At 38.4% G+C, this 21920-nt stretch overlaps 1 protein-coding gene across 1 annotated transcript; it reads left to right on the forward strand.

The window, feature by feature from the left end:
* The first annotated feature begins 13087 nt into the window (after window positions 1-13087).
* Window positions 13088-21827, forward strand: LOC143858975 (putative LRR receptor-like serine/threonine-protein kinase At3g47570). The gene is made up of 4 exons (XM_077369663.1): window positions 13088-13706; window positions 21063-21070; window positions 21526-21567; window positions 21657-21827. The coding sequence occupies exons 1-4, from the start codon at window positions 13088-13090 to the stop codon at window positions 21825-21827; spliced, it is 840 nt and encodes a 279-aa protein (XP_077225778.1).
* Window positions 21828-21920: the final 93 nt, after the last annotated feature.

The following is a 21920-nucleotide window of genomic DNA, read 5'->3' on the forward strand; positions in this document are numbered from 1 at the left end:
CTCCCCTTCTTCATTTTGAAAGCAGGTGAATATTCTTGCAATTTCCCAAATGCATAACTCTATGATCTATCACTTGTCTTAAAAAAAAAAAAAAACAGGTAATCCGCCCTTGTGCAATTAAACAATATATAGTAACATCCACCGGTAGATAATATGCAATAATGATATGATTACTGCTCTACTTTGATAGCTACACTAGCAACCCTTATCCTTTATTATCGCCATTCAAAATAATTTGGACTACACAGGTACCACAATAATGATCTATTTAACTATACACTGAGTATAAGAAATTCCAAGTGATGAACAAGCTGGGGAACGGATTTTTCATCAAATCAAATGCTCAATCATGATTAGCTTCTGATCTACTCTACATATCCGAGTATCAAAGTAACACAAACACAAAGAGTAACGCAAGCACACAGATCATATCATATCAACATATTAAACATGTAAACTCTGATTATCCTCTTGAATAATTGGAACATGAACCTTTAACAAAAATTGGAAATGATTTGAAAGCAGATCTAAATCAAGCAACACAACAGAATCTTATGACATAGAGATAAAACAAAGCACAAGCATCAATTCAACTTAATAGTATCAAATGTAATTTGATCTTAAGCATAAAAAAAATGAAGATTACTTCAGAATTCTAATGGCCTGGACTTCACTTTTTCTTCTTCTTTCCTCTGCCTCTTTTAGCTCCGATAGAATTTTTCCTCTACTTGCTCCTCCATCCTCTTATCAGATCTCAAATCTCTTCTTGTACCTCTAAATTCTATGAAAACTTTCCAGAAAAGAGTGATCCAAATTAATGTTGCTCCGATCTAAGCTGAATCTGAAGCCTAACACTGAAGAAATGAGGGATCCACAGTTTTGAGACTTGAAAATAGCAGATCTATAGTTAAAGAGCATCGATCTAGGGTTTGAGGCCAGGAACACGAAAATTTCAAGGTTTCTAAGGAAGAAAATGGGGAATCTCAGCCTTTTGTACTTGAGCCAGGGTTTCTAAAAGTGAAATCTAGGGTTTCTAGGGTGAAAATGGCTAAATCTATGGTTGAGGTCAGAAGTGATCGAAAGTAATGGTAGCTTTAATGGTGGCAATGAGGTCGGAGCTTAGAAATTTTTCGCCGGATTCCGGCAAAATTGCCGGAGAAGATGAAGAAGATGATGCCGATCCCCTTTTTCCCCTCTCTCTCTCTCTCTCTCTCTGCTATCTCTATTTTTGCTGTTACAAAGTGAGACCCCCTTAAAAACACTCAATCAAACTTCTTTTAATAGATGGAGATGGGGGCTGATATTAGCACCCCTTGATTTGGTATTTGCACTCCCCTTCTTAACGAGAATGGGATACCCTTCTCTCACATTTTCCTTTGCCTTTTATAGATGAACGATTAAATTTTGTTTCATTTTTCATGACAGCCACCCCTTTTGTATGATAATATACTCCCCTTTTTACTTGGACAATCACCTCTTGGATAATCAATAATACATCCTTCCCTTTTATTTTCTAGGACAACTCTCATTTGGATAGTGCACTCCGCTATAGCACATTCAAATGCATTAAGAAATATTCCATCCTTCTTTCTTGGGTCACCCTAAATTGGATAACTCACTCCACTTTTTTACACTATGTGTACACTATGCTACCTACCTCGCTCGTTCGCTAGGCGAACCTCGACGGATTTCGATGAAATTTTGAAGGGACCAACATGGGATCCTAACCTACCCTATGGTTTATTTGGGGACATTAAATCACTCATTTAAAAGGATTTTTATTCAAACAACAGTATTAGGGTTCGTTCAAAATGGGGTGTCTACAAGTAAATGTATAAAGATTCAATTTCAATTTTTTTTTCTGTAGGCGATGAAGGCGTTAGCCTAAGCCCATCATTAGGGACTTGCTCAGTCCAAGTAGCACTCCCCTCTTTTATTTAAAAGACTTGCCCAGTCTTTTAGATGTGTATCCCCTTTGAACACTAGAATCTCCTCTCTCATTGCAAGGGCAATGATAAGGTTACTTGGAGCCCATCTCTATGTTTAGGAGACTTGTCCAGTCTAACTAGCACCCTTCTTTATCTCCTCTTCTTTTAGGAGACTAACCATGTCTCATTAGCACCTCTCTTAGAATTATTAGCATAGGAGTCTGTCCTTAGATAGAGAGTCAGTCCTTCTTTCAGGAGTCTGTCCTATCATCATAGGGGTTAGGATTCTTTCCAACTTCTCATCAAATCATGTGATTTTTATCCACTCTTGCAAGGTATAGGATGCTGTCCAACCCTTGCAGAGTCGTGATTCTGTCTTTTTCCCCCGCAAAGCATAGGACGCTGTCCAACCTTTGCGGGATATCAGGTGTCTGTCATACTCTCATGATGATAGGAATTTGTCCTCTTGAGTAAAAAACACTTGAAAATTCAAAAACAATTGTAAAACATTTGAAAAACCAAAAATCTCAAAAATCATGAGTCATTAGGAGTGGTTAGGAAATTCTTTTCAGAACTACGTTGGCTTGATCCCTTTCTATAGGGTACGTAGTGCAACTTGGGATTCACATCCCAAGTCCAGCCAAACCTTTAAAAATAAACATTTCAAACCTTCCCAAAAATACAAAAATCTTCAAAACCTTTTCAAAAAGATCTTCCCCTAGAGTTAGGAGTCTGTCCTAACTATTTGGGGTGTTTTAGAGTTAAGAGGCTGTCCTGATTTGTATTGATATGGTGTGTCCTGTCGTATGAGTGTCCCTAGAGTTAGGAGGCCTCAAGTTGATTGGTTAGACTAAGAAGCATATAGTCAGCCCATGGTGTTCTTTAGGATGCACAGCCTAGTTACACATAGGATGTAGGGCCCACCTGCATTAGTTTAAGGCTAATCAACTTGCATTAGTTAGGGCATATAGAGAGTCCTAAAAATTATAATTCACTTGAATTTAAGCAATCGTACAAAAAGCTTTAAAAATCAGTCGAGTCTAGTGGATCGAGTCTAGGATAGCGGTTCTAGATGGTTAGGCATCGTAGTTTAGAATGGGTCATCGAACTACGTTGACTCCGATTCTTCCCGAGGCCGGGATACGTAGAGCAGCTGGGATGGATGGCCATCTTGGTCCGAGTCAAGTCCTGCATTAGAGTTTTAGGATTCATCTTGTCCAGTCATGTATAGAGTTGATTTGTGTTGTATGTTTTGCTGTGTTTTCTTACTTTCATGTACAGATCCTATACCTTTAGCTGTAGCATGCATGTGTTTGCACACCAGAACTTAGACACTAATTAGGTATGACACTCATAACCTAGCTATTCTCAGGTGACACTTATTTCATTTCTTTTATGTGTGCTTATTAATCATCTTCGAGACATGCATGATTGGATAGACATCTTCTCGGAGATATTCGTTCTCATTTCATATGACTTTCACCTAAAACTCTTTAAAATCATTAAGTAAATGGCATAAGAGACCAAGTGTTTGCACTTGGGCTGATGAGGTGCTCTTCGGACCTTCCAAATTCGTAACCAGGCACGAACCTTCTTTTATATCTCTGGTTATCCGTTGCAATAGAGCGTAGTATGGGATCCATGGCCCACTTCCTTGGATGGCGACTCTTCTTTGTTTAAGGTACGCCTCGAATCTGGGCTAGTTCCCGAATCGAGAGGTATCTCACCTTTTATCGCCACTCATACTGTGAGGGGCACTTTTTTCGAGAGTTCCTTGGTAGAGCTCTCCATTCACGTGGATGACCCTGAGACTTCGTGTGGGGCCCATCCCCCTGCCTCTCTCGGATCGGGGTCCACAGGCGGAAGTGTTTATGATAGCAAGAGTACTTCCGGCTATGTTTTTAACATTGGTTCGGGTGCAATTTCATGGGCATCAAAGAAGCAATCGGTTGTTGCTCTTTCTACGGCGGAAGCGGAGTACATTTCATTATCTTCGGCGCGTTGTCAAGCTCTCTGGCTACGATGGATATTAGAAGAACTCAAACATCCGCAACAAGGTGGTACAGGTTTATTTTGTGATAATAGTTCGGTGATTTCACTCACAAAGAATCCAGTTTTTCATGGCAAAATCACGCATATAAGGATCAAGTATCATTTCATTCGAGACTTGGTAAATGATAGAGTTGTCAATGTTCGCTTCTGCAAAACTAAAGATCAAGTTGCGAATGTTTTGAAGACCGGTACATTCATCAAGATGAAGGCAAAACTCGGTATTGTAGTGGTCTAGCTTAAGGGGGGTTGTTTGAAATTTAATCTTCACCACTAGATCTTGATCATCTATCTACTTGACTTTCTTGGCCTGGAAGATAAGACTTGACCACATTGGAAATCTCTTTTGTGGTATTTAATGGCCTAGGGACTATGTTTTGTGTTTTGGAATTGTGCTAGCCATTTACTTTTCATGTAATAGTGTGTTAGTGGTGCTTAGGAAAGCTAATAGCTAAGAAAAGCTAATTTCGGATTTGTAATGAGGGCTAAGATTTAGACCTTGTATCTTCTTCATTTGTAAGGTTTTTTAGTGAAATTTGAAGTTTTTTGAGTTGCACAACAACTTGGGTTACTTTCTTTGTGTGTTTGGCATCAAGAGAACAATCTTCTTCTCTTGAAACTCATCTTCTCCCCCCAACCTCGTTGGTTTCATTCCAACAAATTCTTAGACAACATTTAAATTCAAAGACCATCATCACATTGTTTATTTAACTCCATAGAACGAAACAACTATTATCAAGTACCACTAAATCAAAAGTAACAAAAAGGAAAAAGAAAGGGAAAAATACACTTCCTGGATAGGCAATGACTGACTTGGCCTCTTAAAACATATGAAGATCAAGTCAATAAGACCAGCATAAACTAAATTAATCAAGATATGGTGTATGTCCTCCTATGGGACAACTGCATGCTTACTATTTATTTTCTAGGAAGACTGTAAATGGAAACATTTGTTTTGGCACCAAAATTGTTGCATCTATGTTGGAGCTCTGGCTCCTGAGGTGATATCACTTGCGAGACTTCTTTATTTTTAGGCCACACCAAGTAAGCAATTCTAGTCAAATACAGCATCAAATCTGACAAAAAAATGAATATTGCAGCCGATACAACTGGTAGAACCCCTAAGCCATTGTTTAGACAGGCCGGGAAGTTGAAGTTCAAAGTTCTGACATAATTTATTCATCAATGTACTAAAAAAGAAATGAATAACCCTTGCTTTTCCTTACCCAATTCATATTTAGGTAGCCAGAAATGCTTATCTACACATTGCTTTTCCTTATCGGGCTCTCTTTTTTAAATTCAAATTTCAAACCGGCGCGGTCGACCGGCCCTATGGCGGTCGCCCAGCAAGGGCAATCTATTTGAATAAAAATTCGGCTCAAAAATACTATCGCGGTCAACCAACCCATCGCAGTCGCCCGCCCAAACCATGACGGATTGTTTCTATTTCAACATAAACAATTCCGTGATCGTCCGGCTAACCCCCGGTCAACCGGCCCGCTATTTTTCCGCAAGTGGTGGAATTCCAGCAAACTTGTCGTGGTCGCTCGGGACACCCCGGTCGACCGGCCCTCTATAAAATTTCATTTTAACTTTAAAATTCAAGGGCTTTGGGCCATGGTCTTTGGGCTTTAGTCTTAGGTTTTCAAACACATTTTTGAGTGTATGTATGGTTTCAAAGATATAAAAAGTGAAGTATGAAAACCATTTGAAAACCTTTGAAAGTGCATAAAACCAAGAGGACTCCAAATACAATCTAAAAGATGTAAACCTTGATTCTTTTTGGATTGTCTTGGCTCCTAACACTTTCTTGGACTCCTTCAACTTGAGAGTTAACTTCTTGACCTTGTTTGGCTCTTATGACTCCTCCAATCTTCAATGCATGTTGACAGGTGCATGAGGTGTCACCAATGGCTAGTTCAACTCCAAGCTTCTTCTTGACACTTGCTAGGTAGCTTGTGAGATCTTCATCTCGAGCTTCTTGACTTGAACATCTTCAAAGGATGATGTCTTCACTGTGAGTGCAAGCTCTTGATCATTATGTGTGTGGATCTGCAAGCCATGTGCTGTGTTGAGTTGTATAATGACGATTGACATATGAAATTTCTGTATAGAACACAACATATCAAAGCAACACATTAGTCCATCAATGCTAATCAATTTTGGTTTGTTAGCATCAAAACAAGAAGGTAAGGTGAATGATTTAACCCATGGGAACCCTGGTGCCTTGTGGTACCCAGAATGGACACATATAAACGTCCACATTTATATGCGTCCATTTTGGACACGGTGTGCCCAACAAAACGAAGTTCTAGGATGACCCTTTGGTGCTGAGTTTTTGGGCACACCCTATCTATGTTAGGATCTATCAAATGAATGCTTTGGATCATCCAAACAGCGTGGGCCCACTGTGGTTTTTTAAAGGGAGGAGTAGATAAGCTTATCTAGGGGAGAGACTAGAGACACTTTCCTCATATATATATATATATATATATATATATATATATATATATATATATATATATATATATAGAGAGAGAGAGAGAGAGAGAGAGAGAGAACGGTTTCTACACACAAGTGTAAATAAGTTGTCTACACACTAGCTTAAAATACAGTGTAGGGCATATTTTTTGGGTGATCCACACCATTCATTTAATTGGCCCTCACATAGATAGGGTGTCCACAAAAAATCAGCTCTATAGGATCATTCCAACCCTACGATTTGCGAGCCGGTCTTCTAATAACTGTTCATCTTTCTAGATTCCCATATAGGCACATTCCTCCACACGCTCATTAAATGCCAGCATGGCATATACTATGTTGACCCAACTATAAACGGTTAGTCATGAAATTTTCTAAGCCCGCTTTTGTGTTGGATTTTGTGAATCGATTTTGAGTCCAAAACAGATCATTGGACTCAAAACTAAACGTAATTTGCATCCAATAATCAGTTTTGTTATCAAAATTGATTCTAAAAATCCAAAACAAAGAGGGCCAAAAGCTTTGAGCGAGCCGTGTTATTTAATCTAGGGGTTTTTGCAAAAAGAGTCGCCCACTATGGACTTTCGGACACACCTAAATAGGCTGTGCCCGAAAAATCATATCCATAGGTTGATCCTAACCATCCGTTCTATGATCAACCCTCTGATGTGCAGTCCCTCCATAGATCAGATGGTTCGGATCAACCTATGGAAATGATTTTTGGGGCACAACCTATTTAGGCTGTGTCCCATCTTATGGACGGTTTGGATCATCCTATGGTGTGGGCCGTACGGTACTTTTTGAAAAATAATGGAGTCTGAAACCTTTCATCATATAACAACTCATCTAGTCTAAAGACCTAATAAATAAACTGATGAAGTCAAGTCACTTGATGGCCGACATAATCCAAGAACAATAATTTTTCCTCACAAAAAAAGTTGATGCAATGTGTAGTAATTTTCCTCACAAGTAAAGAAATTTTTTGGAGTGGAATTAGGAGTCAAGAAATTTCATTGATAGATAAAATGTAATCGGTAGTCAATGCATCTTCATTTCTTTCCATATAAAGGTCAAGTGAGAAAAAATGAAATTGGGAGACAAAAAAATTCAGCGTTATTTAGATTTTCCTCTAGCAAAGGATTTTCCCAGTTAGAAGTCACTTTATCATGTATATCAACACTACTAGAAACATTAGAGTCACTAGAATTCCGGGAAACACTGAGGCCCGTAGTTTTACGTCATGTATTGTGAGCCATCTAAATGCTATGCAATGCATCGTGTCCCACTGTACGTGCCAAAAAGAGTGGTGGCTTTCGATTGGTATGGAGGGGCGCTCCTGCGCCGTCAGTCAGTGTGACCATCTGATTTTGGTGTGTGCATGTGGAGTGTGTGAGGGTGTGTGAGGGTTCCTCTGTACTTACACAGATGGAAAGGACTTTTCAAGTGTACTCGTGACTTCTAAACATAGAGACTCTCAGGGGCAGTAGATCGTTGGACTCAAGCTAAATGACAAAAGGGACACAGACAGAACGCTAGTGCGAGGGATAGTTTAGTTAAAGAGATAGACTCACCTAAGAAGATGAATTCATTGCTAACTTAATCCAAGTATAGCTACAGTTATGAAAAGTAAAGGGTACAAGTGCTTAAAAGAAAAGATAAAATGCTAAAAACATGTTTGGATTTGGTTTTGTGACCTCTTCCATGGAGACAAACGTCTCCTTATATAGCTTTATTCTGGTAACCGTTCTTCATTACCCCACGTTCTCTTGGAGGCCGGGAACTTTTTTTGTAACTACCCATGATGGGTTCCCTTATTCTCAGGTCCTCCATTGTCCAAGTGGTTATCATCCACCTTCTCACGATTGAAACTGTAATGCCCCATCCTTGAATCAGTCAAACCGGATGTTCTCTTAGTAATTCGATCCCATTTGACAGACTGGCTTTAAGTTTGAACACACACTAGAGGGGTCTTCTAATCATGGTTTAAAATATGGGTTTCGGTATCGGTTTCGGACCCCTGAAATTCCAAAATTTCGGTCGAAGTTTGGTAATAATTTAAAAAGGTTATTTAAATAATTTTGAAATTTTGGACAAAATTTTGTAACATTTCTTTTTTTGAAAACAAATCTGGGTTTTCTCAAAATTTTGGACTGAAATTCACGAAATTTTGCCAAATTTCAGTTTCGGTCCCCACCCATGCTTCTAATAACTGTTCATCTTTCTAGATTCCCATGGTCCGAAATTTAAAACCATGCTTCTAATAACTGTTCATCTTTCTAGATTCCCATACAAGCCAAAAGCTTTGAGCGAGCTATGTTATTTAATCCAAAGACCTAATAAATAAACTGATGAAGTCAAGTCAATTGATGGCGGACTCAATCCAAGAGAGCAATGATTTTTCCTCCTCACAAAAAAAGTTGATGTAATTTGTAGTAATTTTCAACCGAGGCATACCCTACACAAGTTAAGAAATTTTTTGGAGTGGAAATTTCTTGGTAGGTTTATAGGTTGCGCATCTATAATAGGCTGTGTTAAGTTTGGAAACTCTCCTTTTTAGATGGGCAATGCATCCGCTTTCATAGCTAAGATTCTAGTTTATTTATTTTATTTTGATTCGGCAATCGACGAAGTCGGAATCAACTTGCATCAGGCAACATAGATAAGTCGAAAACATACACTCCAACTTGTGCAAAAGGCGCTTTTGGTATACGCTTCCTAAACTCGGTGTCAAATCCAATGTGATAAGCCGTTCAACAGGGCTAAAACGTTCGAAAATCTTGATTATGGGATTGGTGATCTGAGGGTCCCAACAGTCCGACCAAAGATCTACAGCTTTTCAATCAATCTAATCTCTCTTGTGAAATATCCGACCGCCGATCAACTAAGACAGTAGTTGTATCAATTTTCTTATAGGTGTCTTCAAGTAGCCCCCACTTCGTATTTAAATTTCTAATCTAATAACATAAAACAAATCTTATATTTAATTGTTGAGAGGCCGTGTATTACAGACAGAACGCTGGTGAGGGATACTTTAATTAAAGAGATAGACTCACCTAAGAAGATAAATTCATTGCTAACTTTAATCTGGTAACCGTTCTTCATTACCCAACGTTATCTTGGAGGGAACATTTTTTGTAACTACCCATGATGTGTTCCCTTATTCTGAGGTCCTCCATTGTTCAGGTAGTTATCATCCACCTTCTCACGATTGAAACTGTAATGCCACATCGTTGAATCAGTCAAACCGGATGTTCTCTTAGTAATTCGGTCCCATTTGACAGATTGGCTTTAAGTTTGAACACACACTAGAGGGAGGTCTTTTAATAACTGTGCAAGCCGTGTAATTTAATCTAAAGACCTAATAAATAAACTCATGAAGTCAATTTAATTGATACCCTACACAAGTTAAGAATTTTTTTGGAGTGGAATTAGGTGTCAAGAAATTTCATTGGTAGGTGAGGCTTTCGTGAAACACGAGCAAGACCAAAGCTACTCGAGTCAAGAAAATATTAAAATGAAATTGGGAGACAAAAAAATTCGTCATCTTTGACTCTTTGTATGTTTTGCCTGCAAATCTTATATTTTAAAAACCACTTCTTTTCTAAAATATTAAAACCTTTTTATTTTCAACACCACTTTTATTTTTAAAATCCCCAACACCAACAATTACTACTTTTTTTGCCTTCGATGGGAGCTGATAAAGTTGCCCCTTTGGGGGCCTAACTGAATTCTTTAGGTGTGAATTTATCAATTCTAAAAACACTCTCCCAGGCCTCGCCTAAAATCGATTTCCCTTTTCATATGATTCATTTCGCTTTCCCATGACCACTAAGCTTGTATGTAAAGCCACTAAACTAGCTAAGCATGCATGTAGGGCCATAAACCATAAAAGGGATTTTGCAATTAATTAGGGGGCCATGGCCCACTCATGCTATATGTGCCTCGATCCGCCCCTTTGGGTGCAAAAAGAGAACGCCCAACAGCAAAACGAAAACAGTACCTCGAGGGACAAAATTATATTAGTGAAAGAAATGGATTGTTGTGGCTCTCTTTGGGTGGGTTCAAGTTATTTTTTCCATGAGTAAAGAGTAGGCAATTTTAATTTTTTTTCCCTTTCCAAACTTTCCACAAGATTCCATAAATCCAAAGGAAGGGTGGGAAGATCATAATGCCACCCATAGGGCCATAGGCCATACTACGCTATAAATAAAGGGTATTCGTGTCCTTTTCAAACTTAATTTATCTGCCGCGTGAAGTGACGGTGGAAAAATGGTCCCGGTGTGAGTGGTGTCAGTATCAAAATAGATAACTGTGTGGGTGGTGCCAATATGAACATAGATAACTGTGGATATTAGTGTGTTAGTGGTGTCAGTATCAAAATATATGTGTCGATATCAGTGTGAGAGACTGAGAGGGGCGGCTGGTGCCAGTTAGAGGGTCTCGTATTCTAGTGTGATCATCATTTCGTACTGTATAAAGGTCGAGTGTGATCAAATGAAATTGGGAGACAAAAAATAAATAAAATCTTGTCTCTGCTCGGCACAAGAAGAGCTTCAACCCGGATGGAGCTACTAGGTATGAGTCTTCTTAGTGTGCTTTGGTCAATCATCTTCTCTGTAAATCTCTTCTTTGCCATGAACATAGTACATTCGAATTCTGCAACCACCACCACCTTACTTGGAAACGAAACCGATCGAATGGCTCTGCTCGCCTTCAAGGATGGGATAAGAAGTGATCCTCTTGGAGCCTTATCCTCATGGAACCATTTCTGCCACTGGAATGGAATCACGTGCGGTCGGAGGCATCAAAGGGTCACTGTATTGAACCTTAGTGGGCAGAACTAGGTGGGTACTTTATCTCCTGCCATATCCAACCTCACCTTTCTTAGGGAAATACACCTCCAAGAAAACAGCTTCAATGGCCAAATATCCCCAGATATTGGCCGTCTATTTAGACTGCGACATCTTAATATGAGCTATAATTCCCATCTCACCCACTGTAGGGACCTCAGAGTCATCCAATTGAGTTACAATGAGTTAACAGGGAAAATTCCCATACAACTTAGCACTCCACCGGAGCTATCCGGGTTGTTTCTTCGTCATAATCATCTTACAGGGAGCATTCCACCTCAAGTAGGGAACGTTTCATCTCTCATCTATTTCGATTTAGGTGCAAATAGTTTGGTGGGACACATCCCAGATGACCTGGTCCGAATTAATAACTTGAAATGAATCGTCCTTTCTGTAAATTCATTATCTGGTACGGTTCCTTCCTCTTTTTATAATTATCTCTCGTCTATTAACCAGTTTGCCTTGACAAATAACCAGTTACACGGAACCCTTCCACCCAACATAGGATTCTCTCTTCCTAATCTCCAATATCTACTTTTAGGAGGCAATCAATTTACCGGACACATTCCAAATTCATTATCCAATGTTTCAAGTCTTGAATGGCTTGATATGGATGATAACCAGTTTAGCGGACCAGTGCCTGAAAATATTGGATGGGCAAAGAATCTACTCAGATTTGACTTGAGCTATAATTACCTAGGCCTTGGTAGAGCTGACGACTTGAAATTTATCACTTCTTTGACCAACTGTAATAATCTATATGAGTTGTCCTTACAGAGAAATCATTTTGCTGGCCCACTTCCCAACTCCATAGCCAATCTCTCAACTCACCTTTATTTGTTGGGAATAGGAGAAAACCAAATTTCTGGTAACATCCCTAGTCAGATCGGGAATCTCATCAACTTACAAACTTTGGGTATATATGAAACCTTCATCACGGGTTCTATTCCCACTTCAATTGGGAGGCTCCAGAACTTACAACGACTCTACTTGGGAAATAATAGTTTGTCCGGGAAAATCCCATACGATATTGGAAATATTACTCAATTGACCAACCTCGATTTAGGATCAAACAACCTGCAAGGAAGCATACCTCTATCTCTTGCAAACTGTACAAAACTTTTAACATTGAGACTTTCTCGAAATAACCCTCGTGGTACGATACCAAAACAAATTATTGGCCTTTCTTCGCTATCAATTGCACTCTATTTATCTAGAAATTTTTTTACTGGCTCTCTCCCATCAGAAGTGGGTAACTTGAAACTTCTAGAGCTATTGGATGTTTCTGGGAACAAATTGTCAGGTGAAATTCCACGTACTCTTGCAAATTGTAAGAGCATGCAAGAACTTTATATGCAGGGTAATGCCTACCAAGGAGATGTTTCGTCAGTTTTTACTACATTAACTTCCATTGAAGCCCTTGATCTTTCATACAATAACTTCTCAGGGAAGATTCCAAAATATCTAGAGGGGTTTAAGTTTCTACAATATCTAAACTTGTCTTTCAATAATTTTGAGGGTGAAGTTCCAAAACAAGGGGTCTTTGGAAATGCCAGTGCAATTTCAGTCGTCGGAAATGATAATCTTTGTGGTGGTATCCCAAAATTAATGTTGCCTGCATGCCCAGTGCTAGCTAATGGCAGACGAGGAAAAGCCCATCTTTCTAGAGTAATCATCCTAGTAGTTTGTGCGGTTGTATGTTTGATTTTCTTATTGTGTGTCCCTGCTTCACTTTATTGAGTAAGAAAGTCAAGGAAGAAACCATCTTCCTTATCTTCTATGGAGGGCCGGCATTTAAAGGTTTCTTATGCAGAGCTCTGTAAAGCAACAGATGGGTTCTCTTCAGCCAATTTGATAGGCACGGGAAGTTATGGATCAGTTTATAAGGGAATCCTCAGTCGCATTGAAAATGTTGTTGCTGTCAAAGTGCTCAACCTTCACTTAAGGGGAGCTTCAAAGAGTTTCATAGCTGAATGCAACGCATTGAGAAACATTCGTCATCGAAATCTTGTGAAGATCATAACTTCTTGTTCAAGCATCGATTTTGGAGGTAATGATTTCAAAGCTCTCGTGCTTGAGTTCATGCCAAATGGGAGTCTAGAGAAGTGGTTGCATTCAAAATTAGATGGGCAACATCAATTAGGAAGTTTAAACTTCATTAAGAGATTAAACATAGCAATTGACATAGCTTCTGCACTGGATTATCTTCACCATCATTGCCATACACCGATTGCTCATTGTGATCTAAAGCCAAGCAACATTTTTTTGGATGAAGACATGAATGCTCATGTGGGTGATTTTGGGTTAGCCAAGTTTTATCCAAGAATCATTCAGAGCTCATCTAAAGATCAAAGCAGCACAACTGGATTAAAGGGAACTATTGGGTACATTGCTCCAGGTAATAAATGTATCAATTTTCGTCATCCTGTCTATTCTCAATGAGTTCTATAAAATATTTCTCACTTATTAGGTATATAATGTAGTGCAACAAAGGCTAAATTAGCATCTTGAACCAAAAAAATTACTTGATAGCATTTCTATATTTATTGACAAGGTGTTAGGGACCTTCGGTTTATGATGTTATCCCTCTAAATTAATCAGACATAATTCCTCAATGGAAAAAAATTTCCATAGTAATAATTTTCCATCAGAGATATTTTCTTGCAGTCCAACCAAGATAGGAATTTCTTAGAAAAGTTAGAAACAAAAAATATTCCGATAATTTCTTACTTTATTTTTCGATAAAGAAAAGATATCTCAAACTGACCCTATTTAATTTATTTTAGAGGGATTTTAAATTTGTTTAATTCCTACAATGATTTTTTTTAAAGGTTTTTTAACAAGAATATTGGAAGAGATAATATTGTTGCTTATTTCCTAGTTTTTTTCCAAAAATATTGGAAGGGAAATCAAAAAACGCTAAAACTAATTAAATGGGTTGGAGGGTAAATTTGTCATTTTAAAAATTTTAACCGAGAAAAATGAAGTTCGTGAGTTTTAGAGACCTTTTAGCAAATATTTTCTAAAAGTAGGACTGTTCAACTAATATGCTATTCTGAGGGACTAATAAGCAATTATTTTGTCATGTAGGGACTAATCAGCAAAAATCCCATTATTTTAAGCTAATTTGTGGTGGTCAATAGGATGATAAGAAACGAATGAATGCTCTCTTCAATTGAGAGTTCTTTAAAAAGGGAAATTCTATCTAAGTAATCACAACTGACAGGTCTCATGGATAACTACAACAGGTACATGTGGGATATGGATAAATCCAATCCAATACTGACCATTGTTTGCAAAACTCCGTTTTAAATGGCGTTTTTTTTTTCCAAAAAAAAAAGTATTTTATTAGTGTGCCATTTAAAACTTTTACTACGAAGAAAACTCCATTTTTTTAAGGCAAATGTTTAAAACACATTTTAAAGGCGTTTTAAACGTTTTAAACATATTTTTTGGGCCAACTTTCTTATTTGACCCCACCATATTTTGTAAATGACAAAATTCTAAACTCATTTTCTTGTGTTTCCGTTTTTTTACTTCCTTTTTCTTAACCAATGCCGTATAAAACTCGAAATTTTGTCTTTCCTATTTTTTTGCTGAATCACGTTTTACTGACTATTGTTGTGGTAACTAGATTACTATTATGAAAATACAAAGTGAGATGGCAACCCAAGAGCGGGGTAAATTGGGTCTTAAAAACTTTTGCCAGAAATAATGTGGAATTCAAACTTAATGGCAAATCAAACAACAATCCACAAATCTATCTATCTATATATAGAAAGCTGAATGTGGTAAGCTGGGGTGGCACCATGTGGCACCCCCACTGCATTCCGAAATTTAAAAACGCTTTAAGGGGATGTTGCACACCGTTTCACACTTTTGAAATTCCAAAAGTTCTTTAAGAGTAGCTAAACAAAAATAGGAAAATGAACCGCCTTTCACACGTATTCCTCTATCACACGAAACCTTAGTAAAGTATCTTTTTCCAATAAACATTTAACGCAAAAAAGTTTTCCAATAAAGAGTCCCAAAAAAATAGGAACTTTTCTGAATTGATTTCATCTAAATTGCAAAATACGCATTTAACGCAATAAAGTTTTCCAATAAATATTTAACACAATAAAATTTCCCAATAAAGAATCCCATAAAAATAGGAACATTTCTAAATTGATTTGTACAAATCCGTAAGATCATAATTTTTTCTTCGCCCCGTGCATCGCACAAGACTGCAACTAGCTAAAGATAGAACCAAATGTACAAACAAGAATAGAGAGAACAGATAGAAAGTGTGCGCCGAGATCTGCTTAGTTCTTCGAACTTGGTGGTTTTTACTAAAATGCCACTCAAACAACTAGTTTTCACCCTAGCCTATATATATGTTCCTTAACCCTCTAAACAGAATTCTAACACTCATAAACTCAATTGGAAAGCCAATTGGAGTTAGAAAACCCTTTGGAGCCTATATGAATCAATATCAAGTGAATTGGACATAGGATTTATTTGTACAACGACGCTATTATTGAAAAAAATAGCTCGTAGTTCTATTAAATTCGGCGGAAGAACGGCAATATTTGAAAGATGTCGCTACGGATCTTCGGAAATTCGGTGGAATGCCGACGCCCAGTGTGAGCTACCTAAGAATTTCTCTACTTTCTCTCTTCTAAAGTAAAGAAACTAGGGTTTTCTGGAAATCAGGAAAATGTTTTGAACTGAAAAACCAGAAGAGAAATATCCAGAAGTTAAAAATCTAAACCAGAGAGAAGTTAAAATCTGATTTACGCGCCCTCTATTTATAGAATTTGGGGGGGTATTTTTGTAAATTTCCACTCAAATTTCGCAAATTGCGAAATTAGAAAATCCAATTTCACAATTTACGAAATTTGGAGTCCCATCAGTGCCATGCCGGTTGTATGGGGAAATGTGATTTCCCGTCTTTTGTGTTTTGTCAAAGACTGATTTTTCATCTCTTTTGGGGAATTTCGGCTGACCATAACTCCTCCGATTGGACTCCGAATCGCGTGCGGTCAAATCCGTTAGATTCCTCGTTCCGGGGAGATTCTAATGAATCTAATATCGTTAGCTTTCGGGACACGAAGTGTTGTTGGGTAAAAATGGATGTTTTTTACTCAAAGTTAACTTCTCGGCTGACATGCCGTGTGATAACGGGCTTTTTGGTTCTACCGTAAAAGGAGGGTGATGCGTAAAGACATGCTTTTGTTGCATCTTTGAGTTAAAATCATTTTCGAAAAGTATTTTTCTGTTTCAATAACCTAAAGAGAGATTGAGAGAAAAGGAACCGATGCTTTAGGACTCGACATGAGATTCTTCCTCGCGACAACCTACCATTAGTTCCACCTTGACAAAATTGGGTGTCTACAACTATTTACAAATTAGTTTGGGGAGATGATCCCCCACCCCACGCCCGCGCGTAGGATTATGTGCCCCCCATTTAACATGAACTGTGGGCAGACTTTAATTTGATCTAAAAGTATATAACAAATTGGTTGTTCTCAAAGTAGTTGTCATGTACAAAAACGATCATGACTCGGTGCATCTCCATTACCATGCTCCATTCATGTATAGGAGTCCCTGAAGTTGAGGCTTTCCTAGTGCAAAGGCAGGTTGAACAACCTCTGCCTGTCAAAGAAATGCAGATAATGGAGAGAGATTAGATTAGTGACAAACCCAACAAATGATGGTGAAAAACCCTTTTTTTTAAGTTAGTGAAAAAAAAATTATTTCTTTGAACTTTTACATCTTCATCAAATATGCAAGCATATATGTTTAAGTCTTAGAAATTGGAATACAGAGTCTTCACATGCCCATTCATCCAAGTTAACAGAAAGGTATATAACTATCTTTATCCGTTTGTGAACCAAAAAGTACTTGTAGAAATGGCTGAATTCAGCTGACAAATAAATTTCCGGAGCTGAACTAGCAGGTTCAATGGCTATATTGAGTGGGAAACTGATTTTTCATTTTAATTTTTATACCATTATCAGTTAACTATGCTCAGGGCCCCTTTCCAATCCGTGAACATGGTCACACGCATTCAAAGAGGGATTCCATTTAGTATTCAATATGGCAAAATGATATAGCAACCACCCTTTTTAGTGTTCATCATGAGAAGCTAAAACTAAAAATGCGGAGAAAACAGCAAAGTAGTTATTCCTATACACAGATTACATGTCCTATAAAGACTACTAATCACAACTCAATTAACTTGAAAGAGGGGCTGATTGATTGCCTCATGGCATCCAACACCAGTTGGGTCATTCAAAAGCTGGGCGACTTGGAGCCAAATTCCCATGTGTGGTGTGGACCTCTATAATGAGATACTCATGAGATATGTATAAGGGTTCAACTGCTTACTTAGGCAAACAAGAAGAAGGGTCTGACTTTGAAATCACTTGCTACAGAAGCATGGATCCCATTTGGATCTAAGAAAGTACTGCAATGTGCAACTGGGAAACATGTATGTATAGCAAAAAATAAATGCAGCTGGGAAACATTTATACAACAAACAATAACCCTTAAGAAAGTAGCGCAATGAGCTAAACTATGCCTTTTTTTGTATCCAAGTACTGCAATGAAATTGAGAGAATATTCAGTCATACGTTGACATATCTAGACAGATTCTTGTATACAGGGAGTATTTAATTAATATGCCAAGCTTAACAAGTGCAGGCTAGGCTCAGTGACCCTGCTTTCCAAATTCTTCTTCCAACGTTCAGTGAAGAAAGCACATATCATGTAAATAAAAGTTAATTGATCTTTAAATTAAACAAATGAAGAACAAAACATTCATCAATATCAGATCTAGGGGTGCAAGTTTGGTCCTGTCAGCCCTGACCCGCCCTGAACCCGAACAGGGTCAGGGCTGGATTTTCCAACCCTGAGGGCGGGTCAGGGTTCATTTTTTTAGACCCTGACTCAGGTCGGGTCAGGTTCTGGGTTAGTGCCTCGGGTACCCTGACCCGACCCGACCCTGAGTTTTCTATTATAGAATTGAACCATCTATGCATGTTTCTTTTGCTAATGTTTTCTATTATCTTGGATTGATGTTTCTTTAGATTATTATTATTAATTGTCTCTGTTGCCCGTCATGTTGTTGAATTCATATTGTCTTATTTTATTCCCTTTCTCTGTTTATTGATCATTTTGTTCTATATGATAAGTGGTTGCTTTATTTTTGGCACTCTTAACAAGTTAACAGGTATTTGCACTAGGGTCAATTAGGGCCGGCCCGGCCCGGCCATGCCCAATCAGGGCCAATCAGGGCGGGCCTGGGCCAGCACTAAGCCCTGTAGGGCGGGCCATGGGTTGAGGTTCTTCGGCCCTGACTCAGGGTCAGGGCGGGTCAGGACCGAGATAATGGGATCCAAGGTTGGGCTAGGGTTTTGAAAAACCCGACCCAACCCGACCCTATTGCAGCCCTAATCAGAACTATGCATGTTGATTGGTAGGACTTTTTATGTGATTTTGCCAAAAAGAAGCCATGCCGGTTAGGTTGGTGGGCGTTGGCTTAGAAGTTAGATCCATTTCCGCTTCTCTTCATCATTAAGCTCTTTAATCACATTGAAGTGTTCCACATCGATAGTCACAAGATTAGCATATGCATCTTGTCTCTCCTCTGCTGTCAACCCTTCTAAGTTGAAGACAAAATTTCAAACTTCTTGTTTTGGAAGACCTTGCATTGCTTGCATGGTCTATAAGCATAGGTTTCAATATCAGTACCATATATAACACATATTTATTAGAAAATTCATTATGATCCTTATTCAAATATCCAAACCGTTCATTTGATGGGGTCCAATGTTAATTGGCCTTTCCCCAAAAACCATCTCCATATAATGATCCTAACTCCCCAATCGGAAGGTTTGGATCATCCTTTGGGGTTGATTTTATGGGAAAGGCTTATTTACACTGGTGCCCAAAAAAATTAACAATTTGGATCTTCGAATCAAGTGGGCCGAAGTGATTTTTTTTATAAATACACTTTTTATGATGATCCTAACTCTCCGATCTGTAAAATCTTATCGGAGTGGATCATCCTACGGAGTTGATTTTATGGGCCAGGTGGGCTCAATTGATTTTATGGGCCAGGTGGGCCCAATTGATCATCCTATGAACAGTTTGGATCTTCGAATCAAGCGGGACAATTGATTTTTTCTTTCTCTTTTTTGTAAATAGACCTTTTATGATGTCCACCTTCTTGAAAGATCTAAACCATTCTTTCTTTGGACTGTTTGTGCTCAAAGAGAGAGGAGAGAGTACTATTTGTGAGAACTAGACCAGGCAAAATCGACTCATGCCCGTGGGTCGACACAACTGATCACCCGCAAATTTGTGGGTATGGGTTGGCATTTGAGTGACCTGTCAAAATTAGTGACCCGCAGGTCACCCAACCCGCCAAAACATGGGTTGGGTCGGGTGAACCCGTGGGTACCCGCATTTTGTGTTACTTCATTGAGAAACAATCCATACGAACCGTGAGATCAAAGAAAAAGAGAATTTGACGGTCTAGATTAAGAGGAAATGCAACCTAGTATAAAAGGGACAAGGGTTCGTTTGCAATGGGGGTACTCCGGCATTTTTCTAAGTCTCTTGTTCTATTTTTTTTTTTTCTGCTATAATTTCCTTATTCACCCAAAAAAAATGTACTCAAACCAACAGGTTGGCCACCCGCAGTGGATGCGGGTCACCTAAGTGCTGACCCGTATGGATGTGGGTCAACACGTTTGACCCGCACCCACATGACCAGCGGGTAACGTAACCCAACCCAACCCGCCCGTTTGCCAGAACCATGGTTTAAAATTTCGACCGAAATCCAAAATTTCGGATACCCGTGGGGGACCAAAACCGGAATTTTCCAAAATTCATTTTTTGCCCTTTACCAAATTTCGGACCGAAATTTCGGATTTCGGTTCGAAATTAATGACATTATTTATTAAAACAAAAAAAAGTGTTACAAAATTTCGGCCGGAATTTAGGAATTTCGAAATTTCGGTTCGAAATTTCGGAATTTGGAACCAAATTACCAAATTTTGGACCGAAATTTCGGTTTTTGGTGGGGTCCGAAACGGTTACCGAAACCGAAATTTTAAACCTTGGCCAGAACAAGCACATACAGGTGGGGCCTACCTGGTTCAAAGATCTAAACAATTCACCTCTGAGGCCCCACCAGAGGTTCATGTCAGAGAGAGAGAGAGAGTATACGTTGTAATAAAAATGGGGAGAGTGTATCAGTTATTCGGTTGTAAAATATATAGGGTGAACTTATCCGAAAAGGGGTGAATTTATTACAGAAAATGATATATTCGCCCCCTCTCCTCATCACTGCCCTTTCGTTTGCCGCAATATATATGGCGCGAGTTCACCGTATAAACTTCGGCAAAGATTGTCCGGAGGAACACCTTCCTTCCTTCCTTCTTTCCGTTCTTAAAAGGTAGAAAGAGAGGGGTGCGTACTACGCATTCCGCGAATACTTTGTGTAATCAATCACACCTTCTCACTGAAGAGTGCGTACAACACATCACTCTTCTATTCTTTAACAAACAAAAAATTCAAGGGGAAAAAAAAAAGAAAGCGAAAAAAATCCTATCATTTCATATCTTCAGAGGAGTTTAGGGTCAGACCCATATAGAATTCCCGGTACCCTTCTCTTCTTCACTCTCCTCATTTCTTTCTTCTTCTTTCCTTTTGTACTATAAGAGATTTTAGTTTTTTTTTTTTTTATTTGATTCTGATGAAGATTTTCAGGTTTTTATACGTGCAGATAGAATATTTCCCATCTTCTATGATTTTGGTTTATGTAATAGGATTTCGATTCCTTTGAATTTGAATCGAGTTTAATATATAGGGTCTTGGTTGATTTTTATTTTTATTTTTTTGAAAATGTGGGTCTTGGTTGAATTCTTTTTTTAGTTTTTGGTTATATATAGGATCAATTCTTTTCAGTTTTTCGGGTTTTGGTTTGGACTAGAGGAATCAATTTTCTTTTCGTGTCTTCGGTTAGACGGATGGTGTGATTTTTTTTTTTTTTCTATTTGTTTAGGGTTTTGTTGGTTTTTTATCTATTTATTAGGTTTTTTTTTCTATTTATTAGGGTTAGGGTTTTGGGATTGCGGTATTTTTGTGTGCATGCGTGTCTGTGTGAGTTAATCAGTTGGTTTAAAATGCCATGGATGCTTGATTTTCTGTTTCTTTTATTGCAGGTTTGGAAACGAGTTGTCGATTCGGGGCTAATGCTTTATTTGGTTTATCATGTTATAGACACTCTTATTAGATGAATTTTAGCGTTATTTCATTGTTGAAGTTGCAATTGTAAATCAGTTGTATTTGACAGTCTTTCTTTGTAATGGATGCACTTGAATCAATTCGGAGTTACCCGGTACAGGATTTGGAGGAGAATTCAGACATGAAGGGTTATAGGGTTGAAGAAGAGGAAGATAGGGAGATTGTTGATAATAGGAAGCGCGGGTCAAGCAAGAAAGCGCAACATTCCAGAAGAAAATGAAGAATGGGACGATGGTGGAAAAAGAAAGAGAGTCGGGGACAAAAATGATGTTAGAAAAAAGTTAGGGGGCTCAAGCAGAGGGGGCAGTGGGGA

This window comes from Tasmannia lanceolata, unplaced genomic scaffold, assembly GCF_043159265.1.
Source record: "Tasmannia lanceolata isolate RefF3 unplaced genomic scaffold, GAP_Taslan_0.1 ptg000029l, whole genome shotgun sequence".
In the NCBI taxonomy this organism is placed as follows: domain Eukaryota; kingdom Viridiplantae; phylum Streptophyta; class Magnoliopsida; order Canellales; family Winteraceae; genus Tasmannia; species Tasmannia lanceolata.

Coding starts and splice junctions, on each gene's coding strand:
- LOC143858975 (XM_077369663.1), top strand. CDS start 13,088: ATGGAGGGCCGGCATTTAAAGGTTTCTTATGCAGAGCTCTGTAAAGCA. Junction 21,568..21,656: donor CGGGGCTAATGCTTTATTTG/GTTTATCATGTT, acceptor TGTATTTGACAG/TCTTTCTTTGTAATGGATGC.